The sequence below is a fragment of the Terrapene carolina genome, unplaced genomic scaffold (assembly GCF_002925995.2).
Source record: "Terrapene carolina triunguis isolate 2854851 unplaced genomic scaffold, T_m_triunguis-2.0 Scaffold662, whole genome shotgun sequence".
Lineage (NCBI taxonomy): Eukaryota > Metazoa > Chordata > Testudines > Emydidae > Terrapene > Terrapene triunguis.
In genome coordinates this window covers 1962993-1988189 of record NW_020665013.1, presented here as the reverse complement: position 1 = coordinate 1988189, position 25197 = coordinate 1962993, and the positions used below count along the sequence as shown (strand labels likewise).

Sequence of the window (25197 nt, the reverse complement as noted above, 5' to 3'; positions counted from 1 at the left end):
CGGCTGCGGACGCTGTAGTGTGCCACACCGTGCTACAGATACTGCACTTCCACTTTATCCTTGCACCCAACTCCATGCTGATCACAGCTCTCTACTCCCCCATATTTGGAATACATATAGGGACCATCACTCAAAGAAGAAGAGGAGGTTACTTACCTGTATTCCACAACCTCCCTTCCACCCCTCTACTGCAGACTGGACAACTAAGCAGTATCAGGGTCACTGGAGAGGTGTTGATACACACAGCTTATTATAACCTTGTCTGGGAGCATGAGGGGATGCATGACACATGTGGGTCAACAGACACTGTTAAGAAAATCTTTCTGCACATGGCGCACATCCGCACGCACATTTGGAGTACAAAGAGGGACCACTCATCTCGAAGAACCTCCAGTTACAGATAAATAACCACCTCTTTCTTTGTTTAGGATAGACTTGTTTAACAACTTCTTGCTGACTTTTCAGTGCCGCCTTTCTTGATACTGTGTGTGTGTGTGTGTATCCATCACATTGGTATTGGACCACCTTGGCATCAATGGCCTGTTCAGCAGTCTATATATGGGCCTTGTACCACACTCACTCTTGTTGGCTTGTACAAACATCAGCAACGATGATTAGGTTTTTGGTCACTGAAATCACAGTGCCACATTTTGCATGGGAGAGGTCGGTAACATGTTTCTTATGCTGGAGTGCCATAGCAAACTGGAAAGGGTAGTTGTGCCACTAAAAGAGATGTATTCTCTTTCATCTTCTCCATTGGGATTCATCTCCTACTCATTCCCATTCCTCTTCCTGGGCATTATACTGGGATCCTGGGAGGGACGCCACAAGACCACTCTGTAATTAGGAAAACACATTAGTCTTGTTGGAAACATGCCCTCAGTATCCTCCTTTGTGGTGTTCAGTCCGCTATGCATATGCTTACCAGTCTTGGCTGTGCTGGGCATGGGTTATGTAGCCATATGTCTGCAAGCCACCATCCTCTGCCTCCTCCCGCCTCCTTCTTCCTGCTCCCCCCAACTGGTTAAATTGCCTTCACCTTATGGCAGGTTAGTTAGTGACCTAAGTCAGCTAGCGCAATCACCGAATCTAGAGACTAGAGGTGGAGCGAGGAAGATCAGTGTGCAGAGGTGGACGAGCAATTGATTCCAGCTCCAGTATCCTCCTCCTTTCCTGATGACACTATTAATCCATCCATGCCACCCACCAGATAATCTCAGAATCTTCCACAACCTTGTGAAATATATAGCTGAGACTCTTTACACAGTAGGTGATTCAAGAGAAGCCTAAAATTATTTGATATTCTGCACCACACTATGCCTGGAAATCTTGCAATGCTGATCAACAAGGAATTATTGGAGCCAGCTAAGGACTTGTGGCAGACCCTAGCCTCTGATATTGTCTACGTCTATAAGAGCTGATAGATGATACCAACTCCTTCCTAAGAGCTTTGAGGATTTCTACTCACATCAGGTGCCAGGATCTCTTGCAAGAAAAGTCTGAACAACAAGGATTTCCTTAGATGAAACCAAGGGACATGGACTCTCTAAAAAGCTTGACCTTTTCAGAAGGAAAGCCTGTTCTTCTATCAGTCTACAAACGCACATTGCCAACTATCAAATGTTCCTGGCTATCTGCACTGGGAAAAATGATCTGTCATCATTTGTTGTGTATTGTACTGGGTACTGTTAAATTATTGCTACTTTGCCTCCAAGATGTGACTGCATTTCAGTGGTGGGTGAAATGATTTTTTGGTTTGGGAATGAGCACATTATGTAGAATGGCCCTGATCCTTAGAAGCACTAAACACCTGCAACACACATTGACTTCAGTGGGAGTTGCAGGTGCTCTCCTACTCTAAGGATCAGGTCCAAGGTTTGTAAGGCTCCTGGGGATGAAATGTGCTATCCAACTTTTCAGTTAATTGATTAATGGAATTATTATTCAGCACTGGACATTGTGCTGTGTGTGTATATAATGCTGACTTTATCACGGTCTGTTGGCGAGACAGTTTAATGTAACTTTCCCCCCACAAGTGGCTAAAGTTGCTAAAGTTTCTCTTAAGTAATCAACAGATTTGCAACAGCTCAATGGAAAAAAAGTTTTTTTAGAGTGGTTTGTTATTTTTAATAACTTAAAATAAATAGATAGTCTGGGGCCACCTAGTGGTAAATAATGGGTAATAATTGCTAGAGGTCAGTTTGGGATATGGAACCTCAATGTAACAAAACCTTTTGAAAGAAATAAAACTAGCAGCCAGCTTGTGGAAATAAGACACATATATCTATTATTTTTTTAGCTACAAAAAGAAAGATGCAGATTTGTCCGTGGCTCAGAGTCGCATTAAGGATCTTGAAGCCCTGTTCCATAGAAGTGAAGCAGAACTCAGTACTGCTCTTAATGAGAAGCGCAGTTTGGAAGCAGAGGTTGCTGACCTGCGGGCCCAGCTTGCTAAGGTATGTAAATGAACATTTTAGAGTTTACCTACATACAAAGAAAGACTCTATCCTGTTGAATTTGTTATATTAGTTTACTGTTGTAATGTGTTGCACAATCATGCTAATATATCTACTTAGAGATTGATATGTGAAGTATAGAGATTAAATTTGCATGTGTGTGGCTCTTGCTCCATAGAACAACTCTGGTATGCAGATGCCTGTCTTTCTCAACTGGTTTATGAAACCCACAAATGTTTGTTCATGAGCAAGGGCAGCCTAACATTGTCTTGAGTAAAGCCCGGCATTTCAGCACTGCTTCAGCACCATCCTTTTACATCATCAAGTACATGCATAAATAATACCCAGGCTGTCCCAATGGAAAATATTTAAAGAATAGTCTACTCCATGTATAAAGTGTGGGGAGCTAACACTTCCCAGTTATGTTATCAGAAAGTACTGAGATAAACATGAACTGTAGTAGGTGATACCAGCATATGAAAGTTGTTTTAAATGTAGTCACTGGTATTCTTTTGGGAAACTCGTTAACGTGGGAACGGACAAATAGTTGGGAACACTTGGGAACAGGCAATTAAATTAAGGGCACTATGTAGAATTTCATAAATGGAGAACAAGGATGCCAGTTGAACTTAAATGCAGTTTTAAAATTTGGATTCTGAATTTCTCACTAGGCAGAAGATGGTCATGCTGTGGCTAAGAAGCAATTGGAAAAGGAGACATTGATGCGGGTGGACTTGGAGAATCGCTGCCAGAGCTTACAAGAGGACCTGGATTTCCGGAAGAACATATTTGAGGAGGTATGATCAATCCAACAGCTTAATCTTAACACAGAGTTTATGTAGCCTTTGCTCAAAGTGCTCTACAAACAATGACTAATCTAGTGAGTTAGGGAAATGATCATCATTGTCCCCATTTTATAAATAGAGAAACTGAGGCACAAAGCTATTAAATGACTTGCATAAAGTCACACGTTAAATCAGTGGCAGAGCTGGGGTAAGCACCCAGAACTACCTGGCTCTGCACTTCTAGTTATCTTGGCATATAAGATGGAATTCTCTCTATATCAGATTAAGGCACATCACAGTGAGTGGAAAGACATTTTTTCGTCGTTTGAGAGTCTCTCTTCTGTTTGCAGATGTAGGGTATTCCTGTAAGACAATTTGTAAAGTCGTTCTGAATTCCTGTTAGCCTTCTATGTATGTTGCTCATGCTTGCAAACATGTTGAAAGGTTAATTTAGGGCATCAAGAGCTCACAGTTCTCTGGAAAGAGAGAGAATGTCTGAGTGAAAACAATAAAATTCAAGAGCATCACATTTTAGGTCCTGTTATACTTCAGGGAAAGAAGATACATGTAGGTTTTTTACTGTTAATTCAAAGTCTTAAATAAATAGGGCTCATCCAGATTGAACTCTTAAGTGCACACCCATATGAATTCATTATTTTCACCTCGTGTCACTGGTTCACAGTGTACCCATTTTTACCAGAGTAATATATGAATCTCTACAGAGAGTGTCATCTACCAGTGGGTTTAATGTGTGTGTGTTGAGGGGAGAGGGTTTTGTGCTGCACTCGATCTGCTGTTAAAACTGATCCTGCTCTCTCTTATTTGGTTAATGCAGCACAGAATAACCCCTTATTTTAGAATCTCTTTGCGTTTTTTAAGTGAAGACAATTAATGTTTGAACATGTTTATAAATTAGCTCCTGTAGAAAGGGACCAGATAACTTTGTATCTGTTAAAACATTTAGCTCACCTTAACAGATCTAAAGTTCGTGTTTTTAACTGTGTTGGACTTTGTGATATGCTTTCAATGCCCTGGCAGCTAAATAACATAGAAATAATTAATTGTGGTGTAAAAGAAATTGATCATGTTGTTTACCCTAACTTGGGCCTTTGCCTGCATTTTTGTTTATGTAGGAAGTAAGAGAGACAAGGAAACGGCATGAGCACCGTTTAGTTGAGATAGACAGCAGTCACCAGCAGGAGTATGAATCCAAAATGGCCCAGGCCCTGCAGGATCTGCGCAATCAACATGATGAACAGGTCAAACTGTACAAAATGGAGCTGGAACAGACCTATCAGGCCAAGGTAGATATTACTGGTATCTTAGTGTTCTACTGGCTGCCTCACAATCAAAGGGAAAACTCTATCCTTACCTCAGGGAGCTTTCATGCTACTATGGAAGCACTCTGAGTGGCTTCATAGTTAAGGTAACACCAGGATTTTCTTTGTAACGGGACCTGTGCAATTTTCTAGTTCCATCTTGAATATTTTTTGAAAAACGTATCTAAGTACACTTGTTACTCTGGGTTTCTCTAAAAGGAGGCAAGGTCACAATAATGTGCCTTGCCCTTGAAGTGGAAGATGGGGAGGTTTATGATGGTTCTTAGTTCCTGGGGGAATTAATTCTGCATTCTTGGTCTGGCCTTCGAGAAAGCTCTGTCTCCTGCACAAACAAGCTTTATCCTTCTTGTAGGGAGTCTCACTATGTGAGGACCACAGTCTTCATCCCAGAGCTTTAGATAGTCTTTCAGATACCCTGGGCCCAGGCTGTTGAGCACCTTGAAGATAAGGCTTGAGACCTTGAACTTGATTCAGTGTTCTGTGGGAAGTCAGTATAGGGAGTGGATGACAGATTTGATGTTCTTGCAGAAGCCAGTGTTGCTGAGGTGTCACAGAGTTCTGTACTAGCTGGAATTTCCTAAAGGGTGATGGCATTAGACCCTGGTGCTCATATAGAACACCTACCAAATAAATGTATTAAAAATGCTCTTATCTATTAGAAACCCCGCCCCTGAGTAGTATAGTATAGTTCACAGTACTATTATTATAAACCAATGAACACATCTGTTGTAAATGGTGAAAGTGAATTAACATGAGATTCAAAATCACAGACAGTGGGAAATATAAATTAATCCCATGAGAACAATGGTATCAAACAGAGGGCCAGGTTAAGGTTGTCTGGATGGCAGATGAAGTTCAATATTGATAAATTAAAGTAATGCACATTGAAGGGAAAAAGGTAAACTACTCCTACACCTTACAGGATTCTAATTAACTGTATCAACTCCCACACCCAAAGAAGAGCTCTGTGTAAGCTTGAAAACTTGTTGCTCTCACCAACCGAAGTTGGTCTAATAAAAGATATTACCTCACCCACTTTTTCTCTCTAATATCCTGGGACCAACATGACTACAGCAACACTGCATGTATTAACTCAGCAATGCAACCTGGGCATCATTGTAGACAGCTCTATGAAGACTTGCTTGATAATCAGCTGTGGTCAAAAAAGCTAACAAAATGTTTGGATGTATAAGAAAAGGGATAGAGAATATATTATAATAGCATTATAAAAATCTGTACTGTCACCCCATCACAAAAAGGATAGTATGGAATTAAAGGGGGTTCAGACAAGGACATTGAAAATGATTAGAGAGATGGAAAAACTTTCAAATGAAGAGAGAATGAAAAAACATATTGTTTGCCTGGGGTGGAGGGAGGCTTGATAAAAGTATATAAAATAACTGGTCTGAGGTGGTGTATCAGGAGTTTCTGTTCTCCCTGTGTCATAACACAAGAACAAGGAGAGTTTCAATGAAATTAGAAGGGGTGATAAATTCATAATAGACTAAAAAAAAATACTTTTTCACGCGGCACTTCTTAGACTGTGAAACTCACTGCCTCAGGAAGTCCATTGAGACAAAAAATTTAGCAAGATTCAGAAAGGGATTGGACATTTGTAAAGATAACAAATATCCAGTGTTACAGTTAATGCTGACAAAAATTTTGGAAGGGTTAATAAATCTCATGTGTCAGGGCTACAACCAACCTCTGAACTGCTAGAGATCACCATGAGACCTAATGAGGGCTTTTACTCCTTCCTTTGAAGCATCTGGCACTGATGGACCTCCACTGGATTAGATGGATCTCAGTTCAGATATCAGTATTGTAGGATTTCCTGGTGCCTGTGGCAGGGCCCACTCACTCCTACCTCTGCTCAAGTCCACAAACCATTCAGAGACCTTTATGCTAGTAAAACACCCAGTGCAGTTTATTTACAATGTCGGTTCCCACCACCCTTGTACAATATATAGCCGTACTCCTACCATCTTAGGGAGCCCTCAGCTCCTGAGGCAAGCAGGGAAGAGCAGAGCCTTGGCCTAATGGCTTAATTAGCCTTCCAGCTCTCCTCCCCTCACCAGTTAGGCACAGCTCTTCTTAACCAGGTCTGTTCTGCAGTGTTTAATTGGAGCTGCAGTGACCAGAGTGCTGGCTCAGCTGTTGTTGCCCAGCATTCTGTCACAGTGCCGTTTTTATGGCAGTTTGGGAGTTATTCAGCCTGTCAGTACTGATTTTCCTGGCTGTTCAGGACTCTCAACCAGCTCCGGTGTCTAAAGTATCAATGTCGACTGTTCCTCAGATGCCCCATACGGTACCTTCAGGCCCACCCTTCAATGTGTATCTCAGATCAGTAGCAAGTAGGGGGAAACCAGCCATGATCTTACAGTACCTCCAACTCCAGGCTCTGAACCTGTCTCCCCAGTACCGATGGTGACAGCTCTCTCCTTGTGGGAGGATGACTTGTCATTGGATTCTGAGGTTCTTCTTCGAGTGCTTGCTCATATCGATTCCAATTAGGTGTGCGCGCGCTGCGTGCACGATCGTCGGAGAAATTTTCTACCCTAGCAACACCTGGTGTGTCGGCTGTGGAGCCCCCTGGAGTGGCGCCTTCATGGCGCTTGATATATACCCCAGTCGACCCAGCGCCCCCTCAGTTCCTTCTTACCGCCCCTGACGGTCGTTGGAACTGTGGAGCACGGCATAGCTGTTCTCCACTCTCCCTAGCTTAACCTGTTAATTCTTATAGATAGTTGTAGTTATAGTTGTAGTATATTCTTTAGATTAGTCGTTGTTAATAGTTCATTATTTTAAATAGTTGTAAATAGTTAGCGGGGGTTAAGGGGGCTATTTCTCCCCCCTTTTCCCCCGGCGCATAGCTGGGCTCATGCCCAAGGCTCCTGGCTTTAAGCCGTGCGCGTGCTGTGCTAAGCCTATGCCAACGGGAGATCCTCACGACTCGTGTCTGAAGTGCTTAGGAGAGTCTCACCAGACAGATAAGTGCAAAATCTGTAAGGCTTTCAGACCCAGGACCAAAAAGGAGCGGGACTTTAGACTCAAGCAGCTCCTCATGGAGGCGGCACTTAGCCCAGATCCTCCCTTGGCGCGCCAAGTTCCGGCACCGAGCGCCTCGGTGTGCAGCGCCCCTGCGGCACCTACCGGTACTACACCGCGAGCAGACGCGGATAAGGCCTCACGGCACCGTCCTCCCTCGGCACCGCGTCCGCCACAAGCGCCTTGGCGCCGTTCCCTGTCTCCGGGACATAAGAGACCCCGCAAGACACAGGAGGCCGCTGTCCTACAGGCACCGGCTCCCCCGGTACCGGTGGTAGAGCCGTGTCCGCCTCTAGAGCGCCAGAAGGCGCAAATATCTTCTACACCGTTGACTCCGGCACCGGGGGTAGGGCCGTTGAGTCCGGTGTGGACTGGCTCACCGCCTCGTTCGGTGGTGGAGCCCTGTCTCCCGTCTACTCCGGAGACCTTTGCGACGGCGAAAGACCTCATCGCTCTCACGGAACCGGCGCCGTCTCAACCCGCGGCACCGCCTGCTCTTCGGACCGTGCAATCCAGGGGCAAGCCTGCCCTGGTACACCCGCCGTCTCCGAGCGTGGACTCGCGGCACCGCTCCAGGTCTCGGAGCAGGTCCCGACGCCGCTCGCAGTCCCGGCGCCGACTTTCACCCCGGCACTGGTCGTACTCACGGCCTAGGTCTTCTTCACGGCACCGATCTACATCTCGGCACCGTCAGGACCATCGGTACCGATCGGAATCTAGACGTAGTTCTCGGCACCGGTACGAGCGCCGCTCCAGTTCGAGGGGCCGCTCCCTGCACCACGTCTACAGGCGGTCGTCTTCATCTCGGTCCAGATCTGGATCTCGGCACCGACATGGCCAGCGGCACCGATCTCGATCACGGTACCGCTCACCGGCACCGCGCAGGGACCGCTCGCCTACGGACGGGCACCGATCGGCACCGGACCGGACCGAGCCGATGCAGCCGCGTTCGGCACCGCCCTGGCCCTCGAGATCAGCGTTTCGCTCAGCTGACGGGGCTTCCCGATCAGCATACCCTCCTCAGGGTCAGGCCGCCGCTGACTTGGGTCACTGGCAGGAGGGGGCAGAGGACCCTGCGCAGGACCCTACGCATTGGTCTTTCTGGACCCCGTGGGCGTATCACCAGGCGCAAGGGGCTCCACCATCAGTCTCTCGCTCGGCACAATCCGAGCCCAGAGTCCCAGAGGTCACCATCTCCCGTCCTCCCCCAGGGCGCATGGAGGCTCCCGTGCCTACACCACCTCAGGCCCCAGACCCCAGGGCAGGAGATCCTCCGCTTCAGGGACCCTTAGAACCGGACCCTCATTTGGACCCCTTGCCCCCGGAGGCATCCTCCTCATCTTCCCCGGATGAGGCGGTGGCGGGCACAACAGCCTCAGGCCCGCCCCCAATAGATCTTCGTGCCCACCAAGACCTATTATGTAGGGTGGCACGTAAAATGGACCTCCAGGCGGAGGAGATAGTAGAGGTGCAGGACCCGGTGGTGAGCATCCTGTCGGCTGATGCCCCATCCCGGGTGGCATTACCACTGATTCGTACGATTCAGGCTAATGCCACTACCATATGGCAAACCCCTGCCTCCATTCCACCCACTGCCAGAGGGGTAGAGCGAAAGTACTTCGTCCCCTCCAAGGACCATGAATACTTATACATGCACCCTCCACCGTGTTCACTAGTCGTGTCCTCGGTGAACGCAAGAGAGCGTCACGGCCAGCAGGCGGCAGCGCCCAAATCGAAGGACGCTAAACGCTTCGATTTGTTCGGGCGTCAAGTGTACTCGGCGGGGGGGTCTGCAGCTCAGAGCCGCGAACCAACAGGTGCTCTTGAGCCGCTACAGTTACAACTCATGGAACTCCATGGGTAAATTCAAAGAGTTGGTTCCCCAGGACTCAAGAGAGGAGTTCGGGGCCTTAGTGGAGGAAGGTAAGAAGGTGGCTAGGACCTCCTTACAAGCCTCCCTGGACATAGCGGACTCGGCCGCCAGGACACTAGCATCTGGCATAGCCATGCGACGCGTCTCCTGGCTCCAGGTTTCGGGCTTACCGCCAGAACTGCAGCAGACCCTGCAGGATCTACCGTTCGAGGGCCAGGGGTTGTTCTCGGACAAGACGGACTCTCGATTGCAGAGCCTCAAGGACTTGAGAACCATCATGCGCTCCCTGGGGATGCATGTCCCAGGGCCCCAGCGCAGGCCCTTTAGGCCCCAGCCGCAAAGGTTCTACCCTCCCCCGCCTCGTCCGAGACAGGACTTTGCCAGAAGGCGGGGACGAGGTGGTAGACGAAGGTCGACCGGCCCTCAACCCGGTCAGAACCAGGGCCCGCCTAGGCCACCTTCAGGTCCTAGACAAAACTTTTGAAGGTGCGCTCGAGGACGGCGCGCCAGCCACTACCCAGGATCCATCTCCTTCCTTTCGGGATCGCCTCTCCCGTTTCCACCGTGCTTGGTCCCTTATAACCTCGGACCGTTGGGTCCTTCGCACGGTGGAGAGGGGATACGCTCTCCAGTTTTCTTCGTTCCCCCCCTCTCACCCTCCCTCCCTGTCCCTCTTCAGGGACCCTTCTCACGAGCATCTCCTTACACAGGAGGTTTTTGGCCTCCTCTCCATGGGGGCCATAGAGGAGATTCCCCCAGAGTTAAGGGGCAGGGGGTTCTACTCTCGCTACTTCCTGATCCCCAAAGCAAAAGGGGGTCTGTGTCCCATTTTAGACTTACGCGGACTCAACAAATTCATAGTAAAGTTGAAGTTCCGCATGGTCTCCTTGGGGACCATCATCCCTTCCCTGGATCCTGGAGACTGGTTCGCCGCCCTCGACATGAAGGACGCATATTTTCATAAAGCAATCTACCCCCACACAGGCGCTTCCTTCGATTTGTAGTAAACAATGTGCACTACCAATTTGCCGTCCTTCCCTTCGGCTTGTCCGCGGCTCCGAGAGTGTTCACCATGGCTGTCGTGGCAGCATACCTTCGTCGACAAAGGATACAGGTGTTCCCGTATCTAGACGACTGGCTGGTGCGCGGCCGCACCAGAGAGCAAGTTCAAGCTCAGGTCCAGATAATACTGCAAACATTCCACGAGTTAGGCATTCTACTCAACAAAGAAAAGTCCACTCTGGAGCCAACCCAGAGAATAGAGTTTATCGGGGCAGTCTTAGACTCCAGACTCGCCCGAGCTCTTCTGCCAGACACTCGGTTTCACACCATCACAAGCATTATCCGAGGGCTCCAGGTCTTCCCAACTACCACAATAAGGACGTGCCTCGGCCTGTTGGGACACATGGCCTCTTGTACGTACGTAACCAGGCATGCCAGACTTCGGCTTCACCAACTTCAGGCCTGGATATCGTCAGTGTACCGCCCTTATTGACACATCCTGAACATGGTGGTCACGGTTCCGAACTCGGTCTTGACCTCTCTCACCTGGTGGCTGGATCACAAGGCGGTTTGCGCAGGAGTGCCGTTTCACACCCCACAACCCTCCCTGCACCTGGTCACGGACGCTTCATCTCTCGGTTGGGGCGCTCACCTCGGAGAGCACCATACCCAGGGCCTGTGGACCGCATCCCAACTAGCTCTGCACATCCATGTTCGGGAGCGGATAGTGGTGCGTCTAGCCTGTCAAGCATTTCTCGGTCTCCTGCACGGCCGTTGCGTGTCAGTCCTCACAGACAACACCACGGCCATGTTCTACATCAACAAGCAAGGAGGAGCCCAGTCGTCTCTCTTATGCCAAGAGGCCATTCGCCTGTGGGAGTTCTGCATTGCCCACTTGATACATCTCATGGCATCATTCCTCCCTGGAGTCCAGAACACTCTAGCGGACCGTCTCAGCAGATCCTTCCAGACGCACGAGTGGTCGATTCGCCCAGACATCATCTATTCCATCTTCCAGAGGTGGGGATTTCCCCAGGTCGACCTGTTCACATCTCGAGCCAACAGGAAGTGCCACGTGTTCTGCTCCCTACAAGGGCGATCTCCGGGCTCCCTGTCGGACGCTTTCCTTCTGACGTGGAAAGACCAGCTGTTCTACGCTTTCCCTCCATTCCCACTGGTCCACAGGGTACTGCTCAAGCTACGCAGAGACGAGGCACGTATGATTCTAGTCGCTCCAGCTTGGCCAAGACAGCACTGGTACACCACGCTTCTGGAGCTATCGGTTCAAACTCCGATCACGCTTCCCTTGTGTCCAGACTTGATCTCTCAGGACCACAGCCGACTCTGTCACCCCGACCTGCAATCGCTCCACCTCACAGCGTGGATGCTCCATGGCTGAATCGGACAGAGCTACAATGCTCACATCCCGTGCAACAGATTCTGCTGGGAAGTAGAAAGCACTCTACACGGACCACTTACTTAGCCAAGTGGAAACGGTTCTCCTGTTGGTGCGAGCAGCGGGCTACGCCCCCCTTGCAGGCGTCTATTCCTTTTATACTCGAATATCTCCTATCCCTGAAACAGCAGGGCTTGGCGATATCTTCAATCAGGGTTCACCTGGCCGCTATATCGGCGTTCCACCCAGGAGAACTCGCTTCCTCGGTCTTCTCTAACCCGATGGTCGTCAGATTCCTCAAGGGCTTAGACCGGATGTACCCACAGCAACGCCAACCCGTTCCGGCGTGGGATCTTAACCTGGTTCTCTCCAAGCTCACAGGGCCCCCGTTCGAGCCATTGGCTACTCACTCCTGTACCTATCTTGGAAGACAGCCTTCCTTGTAGCCATCACTTCAGCTAGGCGTGTTTCTGAAATCAGGGCTCTTACGTCTGAGCCTCCATACACAGTTTTCCATAAAGACAAGGTGCAGCTTCGCCCCCACCCTGCCTTTCTTCCCAAGGTAGTTTCACCTTTTCATGTGAACCAGGATATATTTCTCCTGGTCTTCCATCCTAAGCCGCACGCCACCCGTCAAGACCAGCGTATGCATTCCTTGGACGTACGCAGGGCCCTGGCTTTCTATATTGAGCGTACAAAGCCATTTAGGAAGACGACACAACTCTTCGTTGCAGTGGCTGACCGGATGAAAGGCTTACCGGTCTCCTCACAACGTCTCTCCTCTTGGATCACGTCCTGCATTCGTGCTTGCTACGACCTGGCCGGTGCCCCGACGCCGCGCCTCAGCGCCCACTCCACGAGGGCCCAAGCCTCCTCGACTGCCTTCCTGGCTCGAGTCCCGATCCAGGACATTTGTAGAGCTGCGGTTTGGTCGTCGGTCCACACCTTCGCCGCTCACTATGCGCTGGTACAGCAGTCCAGAGACGATGCTGCATTCGGATCAGCGGTTTTGCACACAGCGATGTCTCACTCCGACCCCACCGCCTAGGTAAGGCTTGGTAGTCACCTAATGAATCGATATGAGCAAGCACTCGAAGAAGAAAAAACGGTTACTCACCTTTGTAACTGTTGTTCTTTGAGATGTGTTGCTCATATCCATTCCAAACCCGCCCCCCTTCCCCACTGTCGGAGTAGCCGGCAAGAAGGAACTGAGGGGGCGCTGGGTTGGCTGGGGTATATATCCAGCGCCATGAAGGCGCCACTCCAGGGGGCTCCACAGCCGACCCACCGGGTGTTGCCAGGGTAGAAAATTTCTCCAATGATCGTGCACGCGGCGCACGCACACCTAATTGGAATCGATATGAGCAACACATCTCGAAGAACAACAGTTACAAAGGTGAGTAACCGTTTTTTCTTACATGTCACTGCCTGAATACATACAGCAGTTCCCATGGAGTGCCTATTCACCATGGTACCAGGCGTAGTATCTCACAAGGACCTATCTCCCAAGGACCAATGGCCCAGACATAATTGGGGTCCAGGGGCCATATCAGTGGCCTTTCAGGAATCCTTGGGGTTTCCCTCCTCAATCTAGAGCATGCCTCACAACTTGCCTTTGCGAGTGTCTGTACCAGAATCACATCAAACCACCCTTGGTAGAGACTTGTATATGCAGAGGTTTGCTCTCAGGAGTTGACCTTGGAGGAATCAGAAGAGGGTTCACCTCACCAGTCCTTGACCACCTCCTCTTCATCCACCAATGAGGCAGTGATAAGGAGAGTCTGTTTCTCCCACACCTGATGATTACAGAGCCCATCGGGAGATGTTGAAGAGGATGGCTGCAACTCTGAATATCCAGCCGGAGGAGGTCCAGGGAAAGTCACACGTGCATGTGGACATTTTAGCCTTGGTGGGACCCTGTAAGGTAGCTCTCCCTATTAAGGAGGCTATCCTTGAGCCTGAAAGTGTTCTGTGGCAGACCCCATCTTCCCTGCCCACTACTGCAAAAAGAGCAGAGTAGTTACTACGTCCCCTCACAGGGCTTGAAAAATTTCTATAATCATCCCTCTCTGGGCTCCCTGGTAGTCTCTGTAGCCAATGAAAAAGAGGAGACAGGGTCACCAGGTGTTATTACTGAAAAGCAAAGAAGTAAAGAAATTGGACTAATTTGGAAGGAAGCTTTATTCCACAGGAGGTTCATAGCTTTGAATTGCAAACCAGGAGGCTCTGCTGGGTCATTACAATATTATCTCACGGGGTAAAATTGTAAAATTTAAGGACAGGCTTCTAGATGAGCTGAAACAGGGATTTACTGTGATGGTGGATGAGGGGAAATTAGTTGCCAGAATGTCTTTGCAGGCTGGTCTAGACCCAACTGACTCTGCAGCTTGAGACATGGCCTCATTAGGTGGTGGTGTTCATGGCTGCAGTCATTTTGGGTCATTCCCCCCCTTCCCCCCCCCCAGGTTCACCAGACTATTCCAGAGCTCCAAAAGGGTACTTACAATAAGGGGTGGTGCCAATAGACCATTCAAGATCCTTTTTGTGGGTCATTCATTTTTTTCTGGAAAGACTGACAAGAGGCTGCATAGTCACAAGGAATCAAAAGCGACCATTAAGTCTCTGGGTATTTATATGCTGGCAACAAAAAGAAACTCCTTTCATTCATAGCACTCCCACTATCCAAATTTCATGACCTGTACCAAGGACGTGTCCAGGAAGAAGAGCAGAAGTTACAAGAGACATCTACCACCTCTTTCTGCCTCTGCAGTGCCGGTTCATCTAGGCAAGCTGGGTCCTCCAAACAAACATTTTGATGCATTGGTCAAGGACAGACTGCCAGTCCCCAGAATGCCATCTTTTCACATCCCCCATTTGCTAATCGCCTATCCCGCTTCCTAAATTCTTGGTCTGGCATCACCACAGATTGGTGGGTTTTAAGCATAGTGGAATTGGGATGTACCCTTGAGTTTGTTTCCATCCCCCCTCCCGCTGTTGTTCCTTGCCCTTGTCCAGGGACCTCTGTCATGAGGCTGTTGTACTACAGGAGGTCCAGTCTCTGTGTCTTGTGGGAGCCATAGATGAAGTTCCTCTGTTACTCACAGGAAAGAGGTTTTATTCCTGCTACGTTCTAATCCCGAAAGCAAAAGGCTGTCTCAGGCCTATTTTAGATCTGAAAGAACTCAACAAGTTCCTGAAGAAAATAAAATTCCAGAAGGTCACCCTAGCTTCCATTATTCCTTCTCTGGATCCCAGGCACTGGTATGCTGTCATCAACTTAAAAGATGTGTTTGAATTTATATGTGAAGTTATTAATACCCTTTGTATAATGTTATTAAAACATGTTTAAAACTAAGACATCCTAGCCTAGCAAAAGTGATAAACAGGTCTGTCTTAGACAAAGAAATGTGGGTTTACCTCAGTTTACATATTAGCCACAAACAAAGCTATCAAGGAAACCAGCAGGGATTGGCTTAGCCTGAACTTGAGAGAGAGAGGGAATTAACATGGCTCCTGCACCCCAGAGAGACACTGGAGGCTGAATCTCCTGGAGGCTTTACTAACTTTTAGAATAATGGCAATTCTTTAGGAATATAATTTACTCCTGAGGGAATTCTGCACCAAAATATATATATCTATATATATATCTCCACAGATACAGTATCCTGACACTCCCCTCCCCCATGGAGCTTGAATCTAGTTTCAGCAAAGCTGATGGGTTCCCCCTTTGGGTTTCTGGCAACCTGTTCACTGCTACACCTTTCAATTAAAGTGGCTTTTTTTTGGCTGCTGTTATGTTGGCCAGAAAAGTGGGGACATTGCAAGTGCTAGTGTGTCAGAGCCTCCCTGTATGGTCTTCTGTAGTAACAGTTTGCCTTTGTCCTCACCCGAAGTTTCTTTCTAAAGCAGTTTCCAGCTTTCACATTAATCAAGCAATCTGATGACTGGTCTTCTTTCCAAAGCCTCATATGCATAAAGACAAGGAAAAGCTTCTCACTCTAGATGTTAGAAGAGCTTTGGCTTTTTACCTGGATCAGACTAAACCATTTCGGTCTTCAATACAACTGTTCATCACAATTGCAGACAGAATGAAAGGCTGTCCAGTGTCCACTCAGAGAATCTCTTCTTGAATATCCAGTTATATTCAGTTACGCTATCAGTTTGATAATGTGACGCCCCTGAGTAGAGTGTTGGCCCATTCAGCGAGGTCTCAGGCAGCTTCTGCGGTATTTCTGGCTCATATGCCCATCTTTGACATTTGTAAGAAAGCAACCTGGTCATCATTCCATACATTTGCCTCTCACTTTGCTGCCTCTCAGCAATCCAGAGACAATGCTAGATTTGGATGAGTAATAGTCTATTCTTTATTAAAGTAAACACTGAAACCACTTCCAGTTCAAACTGCTTGTGAGTCACCTACAGTGAATGGACATGTGCAGTCACTCGAAGTAGAGACTGCTACTAACTTTTTTTTTTTTGGTAATTTCAAGATGTGTTGCACATTTCTGTTCCATGACCCTCCCTCCTTCTCTCTATCGGAATTGTTCTGGTAAGAAGAGACTGAGGGGGGTCGGGGCAGTTCCACCTTTTATACCTGCGTGCAGTAGTGCAAGGCAACAGAGAGCACTCAAGTTGCTCCAACAGGGACCGCCATGGGAAAAATTTCTGACAGCTGTGCTGTAGGTGTGCACACACCTACAGTGGAATGGAGATGTGCAACACGTCTTGAAGAACGACAGCTACGGAAAAATAGGTGAGTAACCATTTCTTATTAATGGAATGGCTATAACATGGTTGTACAGATGACATTTAACTTTGCAGGAAGTTAATGAAAGCAGTTAATTTTAAATTTGACTTATTTGAAATTCTCTTTTAAACTGTTATTTCTAGACACAGACTCTGTGCCTAGTTATATTTCTTAGCCAGTTTTGCAGTCATATTAAAATTGAGTGTGTGTAATGGAGAAGATGATGGACTTTCTGTTCTAGTAGCACAAGCCGGTTTAGTCAGTGCAGCCGTAAGCCTGTGAAGCCTAGTCTAATGTGAGTATCCTGTGCCAAACTCTCTTCCAGTTGGAGAACGCCAAACTGTCCTCTGACCAAAATGACAAAGCTGCTAGCGCTGCCCGGGAGGAGCTGAAGGAAGCTCGCATGAGGATAGAGTCTCTCAGCTACCAGCTTTCTGGCTTGCAAAAACAGGTGAAGGGACTACATTTCCGTACATCTAAAACTCTGTGAACGGTTGGTCAAATAAAACTTGAATTCCTTTCCCTTTGTTCACACTCCATGAATGCTCTGGAGAATGAGTTGACTAGCAGGTATGTTTGTAGAAAACAGTACATTTTACACACATTTTAGTGGAAGGTGAATTTTAAACTTGTAATTGTGAGTATTTGCATTGAAAATCTTATTCTAAAGTTACTTATCAGACAATGTGACCTGTATCCCATCTTACACTAATTATTAAACTACCATTATAGCCCCAATCCTACCAACTGTTCCTGGTACAGTAACCCCTGTTGCATATATTCCATCTCAAAACTCAACTTTTTTCCTACATTTCAGGGGATGAAAGGGGTTTTGGAGCATTCCCAAAAGATTAACTAGTCTGGATTTCAGTAGACAAGGGGCCTAGTGAATGTCTTAGTTGCAGGAGCACACCCTGCCAAGAGTTCCCTAAAGCCCTGTTGCTTTTGCCACTTAAAGCTATAGAGTGAATAATACACTGCCCTTTCCCTGTGGGATGGATTAGATGGTGACCCATATGTCTGTTCTGCCTCTGGAAATGCATGGCTGTAATTGAATTCCTGAGTCTAGCTGTCTGGTTTTGTTTCCCCTTTTGCAATACCTGTCAGAGGGAAATCACGTATCCTCCTCTGTCTCCACACACATGCTAGGTTGACTTCTTGTTTTACTGTGACCATAGGCTAGTGTCGCAGAAGATCGCATTCGGGAACTGGAGGATATGATGGCTGGTGAGCAGGACAAGTTCAGGAAGATGCTAGATGCCAAGGAAAGGGAAATGATGGAAATGAGGGACCAGATGCAGCAGCAGCTTGCAGAATACCAGGAACTGCTTGATGTCAAATTAGCACTGGACATGGAGATCAGTGCCTACCGAAAACTTCTGGAGGGTGAGGAAAAGAGGTAGGTATAGGTTTCACATGCTTCACACTCTGCACAGGTGGGAATTTTTCTCAGCTCTGACATTGGTTTGTCCCATTTGAACACCAGTGCACAAACTTTGCCTAATCGAGGGCCACGCTGGCCTCTTGGAACCTGAGGCCACTATATACATAATGTTCATAAAATGAGGCAGTTGCTGCTGCTTTCATCTGAACACCCATCTATTCAAATGTTTATGAAATACTGTGGATTAACATGTACTTGACATTCAGCTCCTTTTGTACTTACCTGCCAAAGGTTGCAGGACTCTGTGTTTCTCCTGCTTCTGTCATCATGCCTTAAAGCAGTTCATATAAAAGCCTAGGGTATTGGTGTACTGTGGCATGTTATTGTGTATATTAATTCTCTCAAATAATCCCCTGGACCACTCCTGAGAATCTAACTGCAGCCTTCTTCATCTGGTTAAAATGTCTGTTTGATTGCATTAAGATTGAAGCTGTCGCCAAGCCCGTCCTCCCGTGTTACAGTCTCCAAGGCTACCTCCAGCAGCAGTAGCACCAGCACTTCAGTTGTTCGCTCTTCTCGAGGCAAGAGAAAACGGGTTGAAGCAGAGGAGCTTTCAGGCAGTGGTACAAGTGGAATTGGCACTGGGAGTAGTAGTGGTAGCACCAGCGGTAGCAGCAGTAGTTTCCAAATGTCCCAGCAAGCCTCAGCCACAGGAGGCATCAGCATAGAAGAGATAGACCTGGAGGGAAAATATGTTCAATTGAAGAACAACTCTGAGAAGGTGAGTGTTAGCAGAACCTTTAGAAAGGCCGCAGTGAGCTAGCATGCAGATATGACATGGCCTTTTGTAACCCAAACATACTGCGCCCCGGAGAGAGATGATGGCCAGTCTCCCTTGGGCACCGCTCCTTCAGAAGTGACAAAGTGGTACTTAAATGCTGATAGTATTGTTTCAGCACCAATATTGTGGTCAGCGCTATACAGGACACAGAAGAGGGGATAGTTTGTGTTCCAAGAAGCTTACCATTTAGTAGCCTGATCCTGCAAACAAACCTCTAGGTAAGTTTACTCATTTGAGTAGTCTCATTGACTCTAATGGGATTAGTGGGTGAGTACAGTTACTTACTTGTGTATTTGCAGGATTGGGCCTTAAATAAGGAGCTTGCAATCTAAACTATTCATTGGGTTAAAAAAAAAAATACTCCCAGAAGCTACAGTGCATGTGACCCAATAACAAACCGTGGGAAAAGCTAGTGACTGTATCCTTAGCATTTTAATAAATACACAGGCATTAGAGATGCCATCTGTCTGGCTCTAGATATCTATTCCTAAATAAACTTCTATATCTTTCCATTAGGACCAGTCTCTGGGTAACTGGAGACTGAAGAGACAAATTGGAGATGCGGAAGAAATTGCTTATAAATTTACTCCAAAGTATGTCCTCAGGGCTGGGCAAACTGTTACAGTAAGTCACTGAGGAGACACTTTTGTTGTTGCTGTGGCATCTGGTGTGAATGTGAGCGAGTGTTTAACTGGGCTTGATATAGGGCTTGCCCCTGCTCCCATTGAGCTCACTTTTGTTTGGAGTAAGATCATGCTCCTAAAGAATACGATATGGGAGTTGAATTTCTGCAGTACCATTTTAGTGGATTAAGAACTGTCGGGTTAGGCCTGTTATCTGGCATTTTATATGCATTTTTGTGTTCACCAAATGAATCATTACTAAATTAGATATTTTGTCTGCAATCTGCGTTAAAAGTCCCTCCATAGGAAAGGAGCAGCTTTCCTTGTATTATTGCTTAAATATTTGCCATAGCAAGTGGGAACTTATAGCCTTTTAAGAGGTTAACGGGATGAGTATGGCAGCTGTATTTTGTCTCTGGGCTCTACCATGATAGTAAATGCACTGAGTCCAGGAAGATTAATTACTATATGCAGAAAAGAAATGACTGAAATATTAAACTCCATTTATTTTCTCTTCTCTGTAACTGTGCTTGCTATTAACTTGCAGCTTCTTAACGTTTTGTAGGGAAAAAAACATTTTCCTGCAAATAGTTTCACTCTAGTTTCATCTACTTCACTGTCATTGGGAAATGAGAAGGAGCAAGTGGGGTGGCAAGAAAAGGGTAATGATAAAAGTAAAAATATAGGGTTTTTTACATATAAAAAGAAAAAGGGCATAAACATCTGCATATAGAATTTCTCTTTCTTAGATCTGGGCTGCAGATGCAGGTGTGACTCATAGCCCCCCTTCTGTCCTTGTGTGGAAGAATCAGAGCAGCTGGGGCACTGGAGGAGACATCCGCACATATCTGGTGAACTCTGATGGAGAGGTAAGCTTTGTCTTCTGGAAAATGATGTGGGCTGCATTACCTCCCAAACCCGTCTATGCATTTTTGACAAAATCGCAGTTTCACACTATCCTTAACTCTCTTCTTTTAAACAAAGTAGTGTTTTCATTTGTCTGTAACGTTTAAGGGATAAACATCTATGAGCTCAAATGTGGTTTTAGGAAACATGGTTCAACATACTGATCACTTTAGTTGATCTTTTTAGTGAACTGTCCTGGAGAGTAGAGGATTTGAGTATACATTTCCAGTAGAGAAAGCAAATGTGCATTGCTCATTATTCCAAATGATGATACTTAGCATATTTTAGGGTGCTATGTAAACAATAATAATGCAAAAAAAATAGAGATTTCTTCAGTGCTGCAACCATATCAGGAGTTTCCACTGGGCACAGGTTTCTGAGTATTCTTCGTTGTCCTGCATCCTCCCTCAACTGTTTTTGAAAACTGTCCCTGCAGAAGAATCTTGCAAGGGAGGATCATGCTTTGGCTGCTATTGGTAAACATGCATTGCTTCAGCTGCCCAGAAGCAATAGCAAAGTAAAACTGACCAGCATTGTGTCAGTTTTCATGCCTTTCTTGCTGACAGTTCTATGAAGGTATTGCAGGAACAGCAGCACAGGACACAGAGGTAGGATAAAAGATCATAGATATACACAGGGAAGGGAACTGGCTCAGTATTCAAACTGGACACATTTATTCAATTAGTAGCTGAAGGATCCTCAAAAATAAAATAACCTCTCCCCACAACCTGATATTTGTCAGTACCTCCACTTGGAAATGTCTGTATCTAGGAAGATTTCCCCAGAAATTCAGATGTATCCCCTACATACAATTCCAATGTGCAACTGCTGTGAGGACCAACAGCTTCTTATTACTAATCTTTGCTACAATAAATTAGAAAGGAAGGAAACTTCCTGAATTTTAAAATAATCCTTGTAGTAGCTTAGTGAAGACAACAATTCCAAATAATTGGTACATGCAACTGACATAGAATATGAGTGGAAATTAGATAGAGGTTTCAGTTTAGCTGTGTAATAGTTAAGAGAAATAGATCAGATCTTAGCACATTCCTCAGTCTTTTATGTCACAGTTCCCAGTTAAGCCCATTAGTAGGTTTTTAAAAATGAATAAACCCCACATGAAAGGTAGAAAGGCATCTTATCTGCTCCCTCTCAAACTTCTAGGAATAAGAGAAAATAGCTAAAGATAAGGATGATTGAAAACAAAAATTACATCACTACAGTTAGAGATGGGCAGAAATAAGGGAGGGCCTGTAGTTTGCAGAACCTTATTGGCTAGGATTTGGTTTCATAAAAACCCCAAACCAGGGATGATCATTCAAATATGTGGCCAACTGCTTGGAATTCCCCAAAGTTTGGGTGAGAGGGGAAGAGCTGATGGCAAAGCGAACACCTGTGTCTGTCCCCTTGTCTAGGAAGTTGCAGTAAGAAGCATCACAAAATCAGTTGTGGTGCGGGAGAATGAGGAGGAGGATGAAGCAGAGTTTGGAGAAGAGGATCTCTTTCACCAGCAGGTAATATGATGAGAACCGTTTGTTTAAACTCAGGCTATCCTCCCACTTCTCCTCACTTGTGCCTGGTGAATTGGGTTAGATTCAAGCATGGAATGGTGCATCTTCCAACAGCTTTTGCAAGCTGTGGCCATTCTGATCCCAGCTTTTGGAATAGGTTCCTGTAAAGGATGTGCCAAAGAGAGCATTCTGCAGTCCCTGCTCCTGAGCTCTTAACTTCAGGAACTGATGTATCCTTTTGGGCCCCACAAGATGCACTGTAGGCAGTGACTGCTGACAGGTCAGGGTGCCATAGACTTTGGGACATAATCCTGGTGCTAATGGATTTGAAACAGCAGGAGTGTTTCTGAGAAAGGCCGTGAAGGTTGGTGATAGTGTAAACTCCGTAGAACAAAGAAAAATCTTTATTGCCCTGTAGATTCCTATTGCTGCTCTTCGACAGCTGTATGAAATAAGAGCTGGGAAATTGTGTGATCAGTGATTCCCACCAGCCTGTGCTGCCTTCCCTACTAGCAGGGCTAGCACTAATGTCTGTAGCATCCTTGCTCTAAAGAGACAGAAGATATTCTGAAAAATATGGCAGTTAATTACAGGGAAGTGGACGATCCTGTTCCCACTATGGCAGCTGGGCTTTGCTGGTGTGTTTTCCTGCAGGATACAAATGTTACACAATAAATAAACTTGGCTGACCTTGTTACGATTACCTTTTATGTAAATTCCAATGCTTTAGAATGAGTATGGGAGAATGAATGGCCAGCAGCTAATGGAGCTGACAGAAGAGAAAAACTTTGTGCATGTTATACTAGAGGGCACTTTCAAACTACTGTAAACTATTGCCATATATTCAGATTTGATCAGTGGGCATTAGTAGCCTCTTTCACAATGAACTCAGCAGGCTAGGCCAATGCAATTTTAAAATCAACTTCTGGACATTTCTTGGTTTCAAGGAGATTGAATTCAGAGAGTGGAAGAATCTGAAAACAAATACACAGTGTTGTGTGTTTTGTATCCATAGAAGCATGGTGCCAGGATACAGTTCTGTGCCAGATATCTGGTCGAGCTTCATTGGTGTGTGTTTGTGCATTATTACAGACTGCATTTAGAGGAAGGATAATACAGTTCCAACGATGACTCAATATCACACTTCTTCCCTCCTCTCTGCCAGTGTGGAATAATAGCAGGGAACTCTGCCAACACTGCTTCTTGCCATACTCCCAACTTGTTTAGTGATAGCCCCCACCGGGGGTCTATCTGGATTAGGAGAAAGATGCTTTTTAAACCAGTATGATACCTGAGCCTAGGTTACAACATGACCAACTAACAAGTTTGTAAAGGTGTTAAACTGTCTGCAGTAGGTGCCAAATGGTGTTTCAAGTCATGTTAGCTAACTTGAGTTATCTTTTGTACTAGTCAAGACAGGACATGAGGTGCTTGTGGCCTGCTATCATTCTACTGTGCACTAACTAATTTCTTTGTTCCTCCAGGGGGATCCCAGGACAACGTCTAGAGGATGTTCAGTGATGTGAAAAAACATTATTATTTGCTACTTTTTTCCTTTCTTTCCTTTTATTTTTGCTATTTTTTTTCCTCCAGAGCCACTGAAAACTATTTTTATATGTATCATCTGATTTCTTTAAAAGTTTATTCCTTGTTACATTTTTATAGAAAAAAAAATTAATCAAGCAAAACTGCCAGGATTTTTAAATAGATTTCTTTATCCTCCCCCCTTGCCTACTATGGGAATATTGGATTATTTCCCCACCATTAAAACTTTTGTCTTATATACAAACCTGCAGTAGAATGAATTTTAAGCTAAAATGGGACAGGACTCCTTCAGAGTAGGGTAAATATTAGGGCTGTTGATTAATCGCAGTTAACTCATGCGATTAACTCAAAAAAATTAATCACAATTAATCTCACTGTTAATCAAAAGAATACCAATTGGAATTTATGAAATATGTTTGGATGTTTTCCATACATTTTCAAATACATTGATTTCTGTAACACAGAATACAAAATGTACAGTGCTCACTTTATATTATTGTTGATTACAAATATTTGCACTGTAAAAATGATGAACAAAAGAAATAGAATTTTTCAATTCACCTCATACAAGTACTGTAGTGCAATCTTTGTCATGAAAGTGTAACTTACAAATGCAGATTTGTTTTGTTACATAACTGCACTCAAAAACAAAACAATGTAAAACTTTAGAGCCTACAAGTCCACTCAGTCCTACTTCTTGTTCAGCCAATTGCTAAGACAAACAAGTTTGTTTACATTTACGTGAGATACTGCTGCCTGCTTCTTATTTGCAATGTCACCTGAAAGTGAGAACAGACATTCGCATGGCATTTTGTAGCGGGCGTTGCAAGGTATTTACGTGCCAGATATGCTAAAGATTTGTATGCCCCTTCATGCTTTGACCACCATTCCAGAGGACATGCTTCCATGCTGATGATGCTCATTAAAAAAATAACGCATTAATTAAATTTGCAACTGAACTCCTTGGGGGAAAATTATGTGTCTCCTGTTTTACCCGCATTCTGCCATATATTTCATGTTATGGCAGTCTTGAATGATGACCCAGCACATGTTCGTTTTAAGAACACACAGCAAATTTGACAAAATGCAAAGAAGGTACCAATGTGAGATTTATAAAAATAGCTACAGCACTCGACCCAAGGTTTAAGAATCGGAAGTGCCGTCCAAAATCTGAGAGGGACAAGGTGTGGAGCATGCTTTCAGAAGTTTTAAAAGAGCAACACGCCGATGCAGAAACTATAGAACCTGAACCACCAAAAAAGAAAATTAACCTTCTGCTGGTGGCATTTGACTCAGATGATGAAAATGAACATGTGTCGGTCTGCTCTGCTTTGGATCGTTATCGAGCAGAACCCATCATCAGCATGGACGCTTGTCCTCTGGAATGGTGGTTGAAGCATGAAGGGACATATGAATCTTTAGCGCATCTGGCACGTAAATATCTTGCCACGCTGGCTTACAACAGTGTCATGCAAATGCCTGTTCTCACTTTCAGGTGACATTGTAAACAAGATGTGGGCAGCATTTTCTCCTGCAAATTGTAACCAAACTCGTTTCTCTGAGGGATTGGCTGAAGTAGAACTGAGTGGACTTGTAGGCTCTAAAGTTTTACATTGTTTTAATTTTGAATGGAGTTATTTTTTTGTACATAATTCTACATTTGTAAGTTCAACTTTCATGAGAAAGAGATTGCACTACAATACTTGTATTAGGTGAATTAAAAATACTATTTCTTTTGTT

The 25197-nt window shown here is 45.7% G+C and overlaps 1 protein-coding gene across 1 annotated transcript; it reads left to right on the top strand.

The window, feature by feature from the left end:
* The first annotated feature begins 2305 nt into the window (after nt 1-2305).
* Nucleotides 2306-23913, top strand: LMNB2 (lamin B2). Its single transcript, XM_029913478.1, has 10 exons — nt 2306-2456; nt 3128-3253; nt 4375-4545; nt 16973-17098; nt 17826-18046; nt 18515-18812; nt 19389-19496; nt 20245-20364; nt 21817-21915; nt 23397-23913. Exons 2-10 carry the CDS (start codon nt 3179-3181, stop codon nt 23436-23438), a joined length of 1260 nt encoding a protein of 419 aa, XP_029769338.1. The 5' UTR covers nt 2306-2456; nt 3128-3178; the 3' UTR covers nt 23439-23913.
* The last annotated feature ends 1284 nt before the right edge of the window (nt 23914-25197 follow it).

Excerpts from the sequence above, each read along its gene's own strand:
- LMNB2 (XM_029913478.1), top strand. The coding sequence starts at position 3,179 with ATGCGGGTGGACTTGGAGAATCGCTGCCAGAGCTTACAAGAGGACCTG. Across the intron at positions 3,254-4,374 it reads GGAAGAACATATTTGAGGAG|GAAGTAAGAGAGACAAGGAA; the intron begins GTATGATCAATC and ends TTGTTTATGTAG. Across the intron at positions 17,099-17,825 it reads TTTCTGGCTTGCAAAAACAG|GCTAGTGTCGCAGAAGATCG; the intron begins GTGAAGGGACTA and ends CTGTGACCATAG.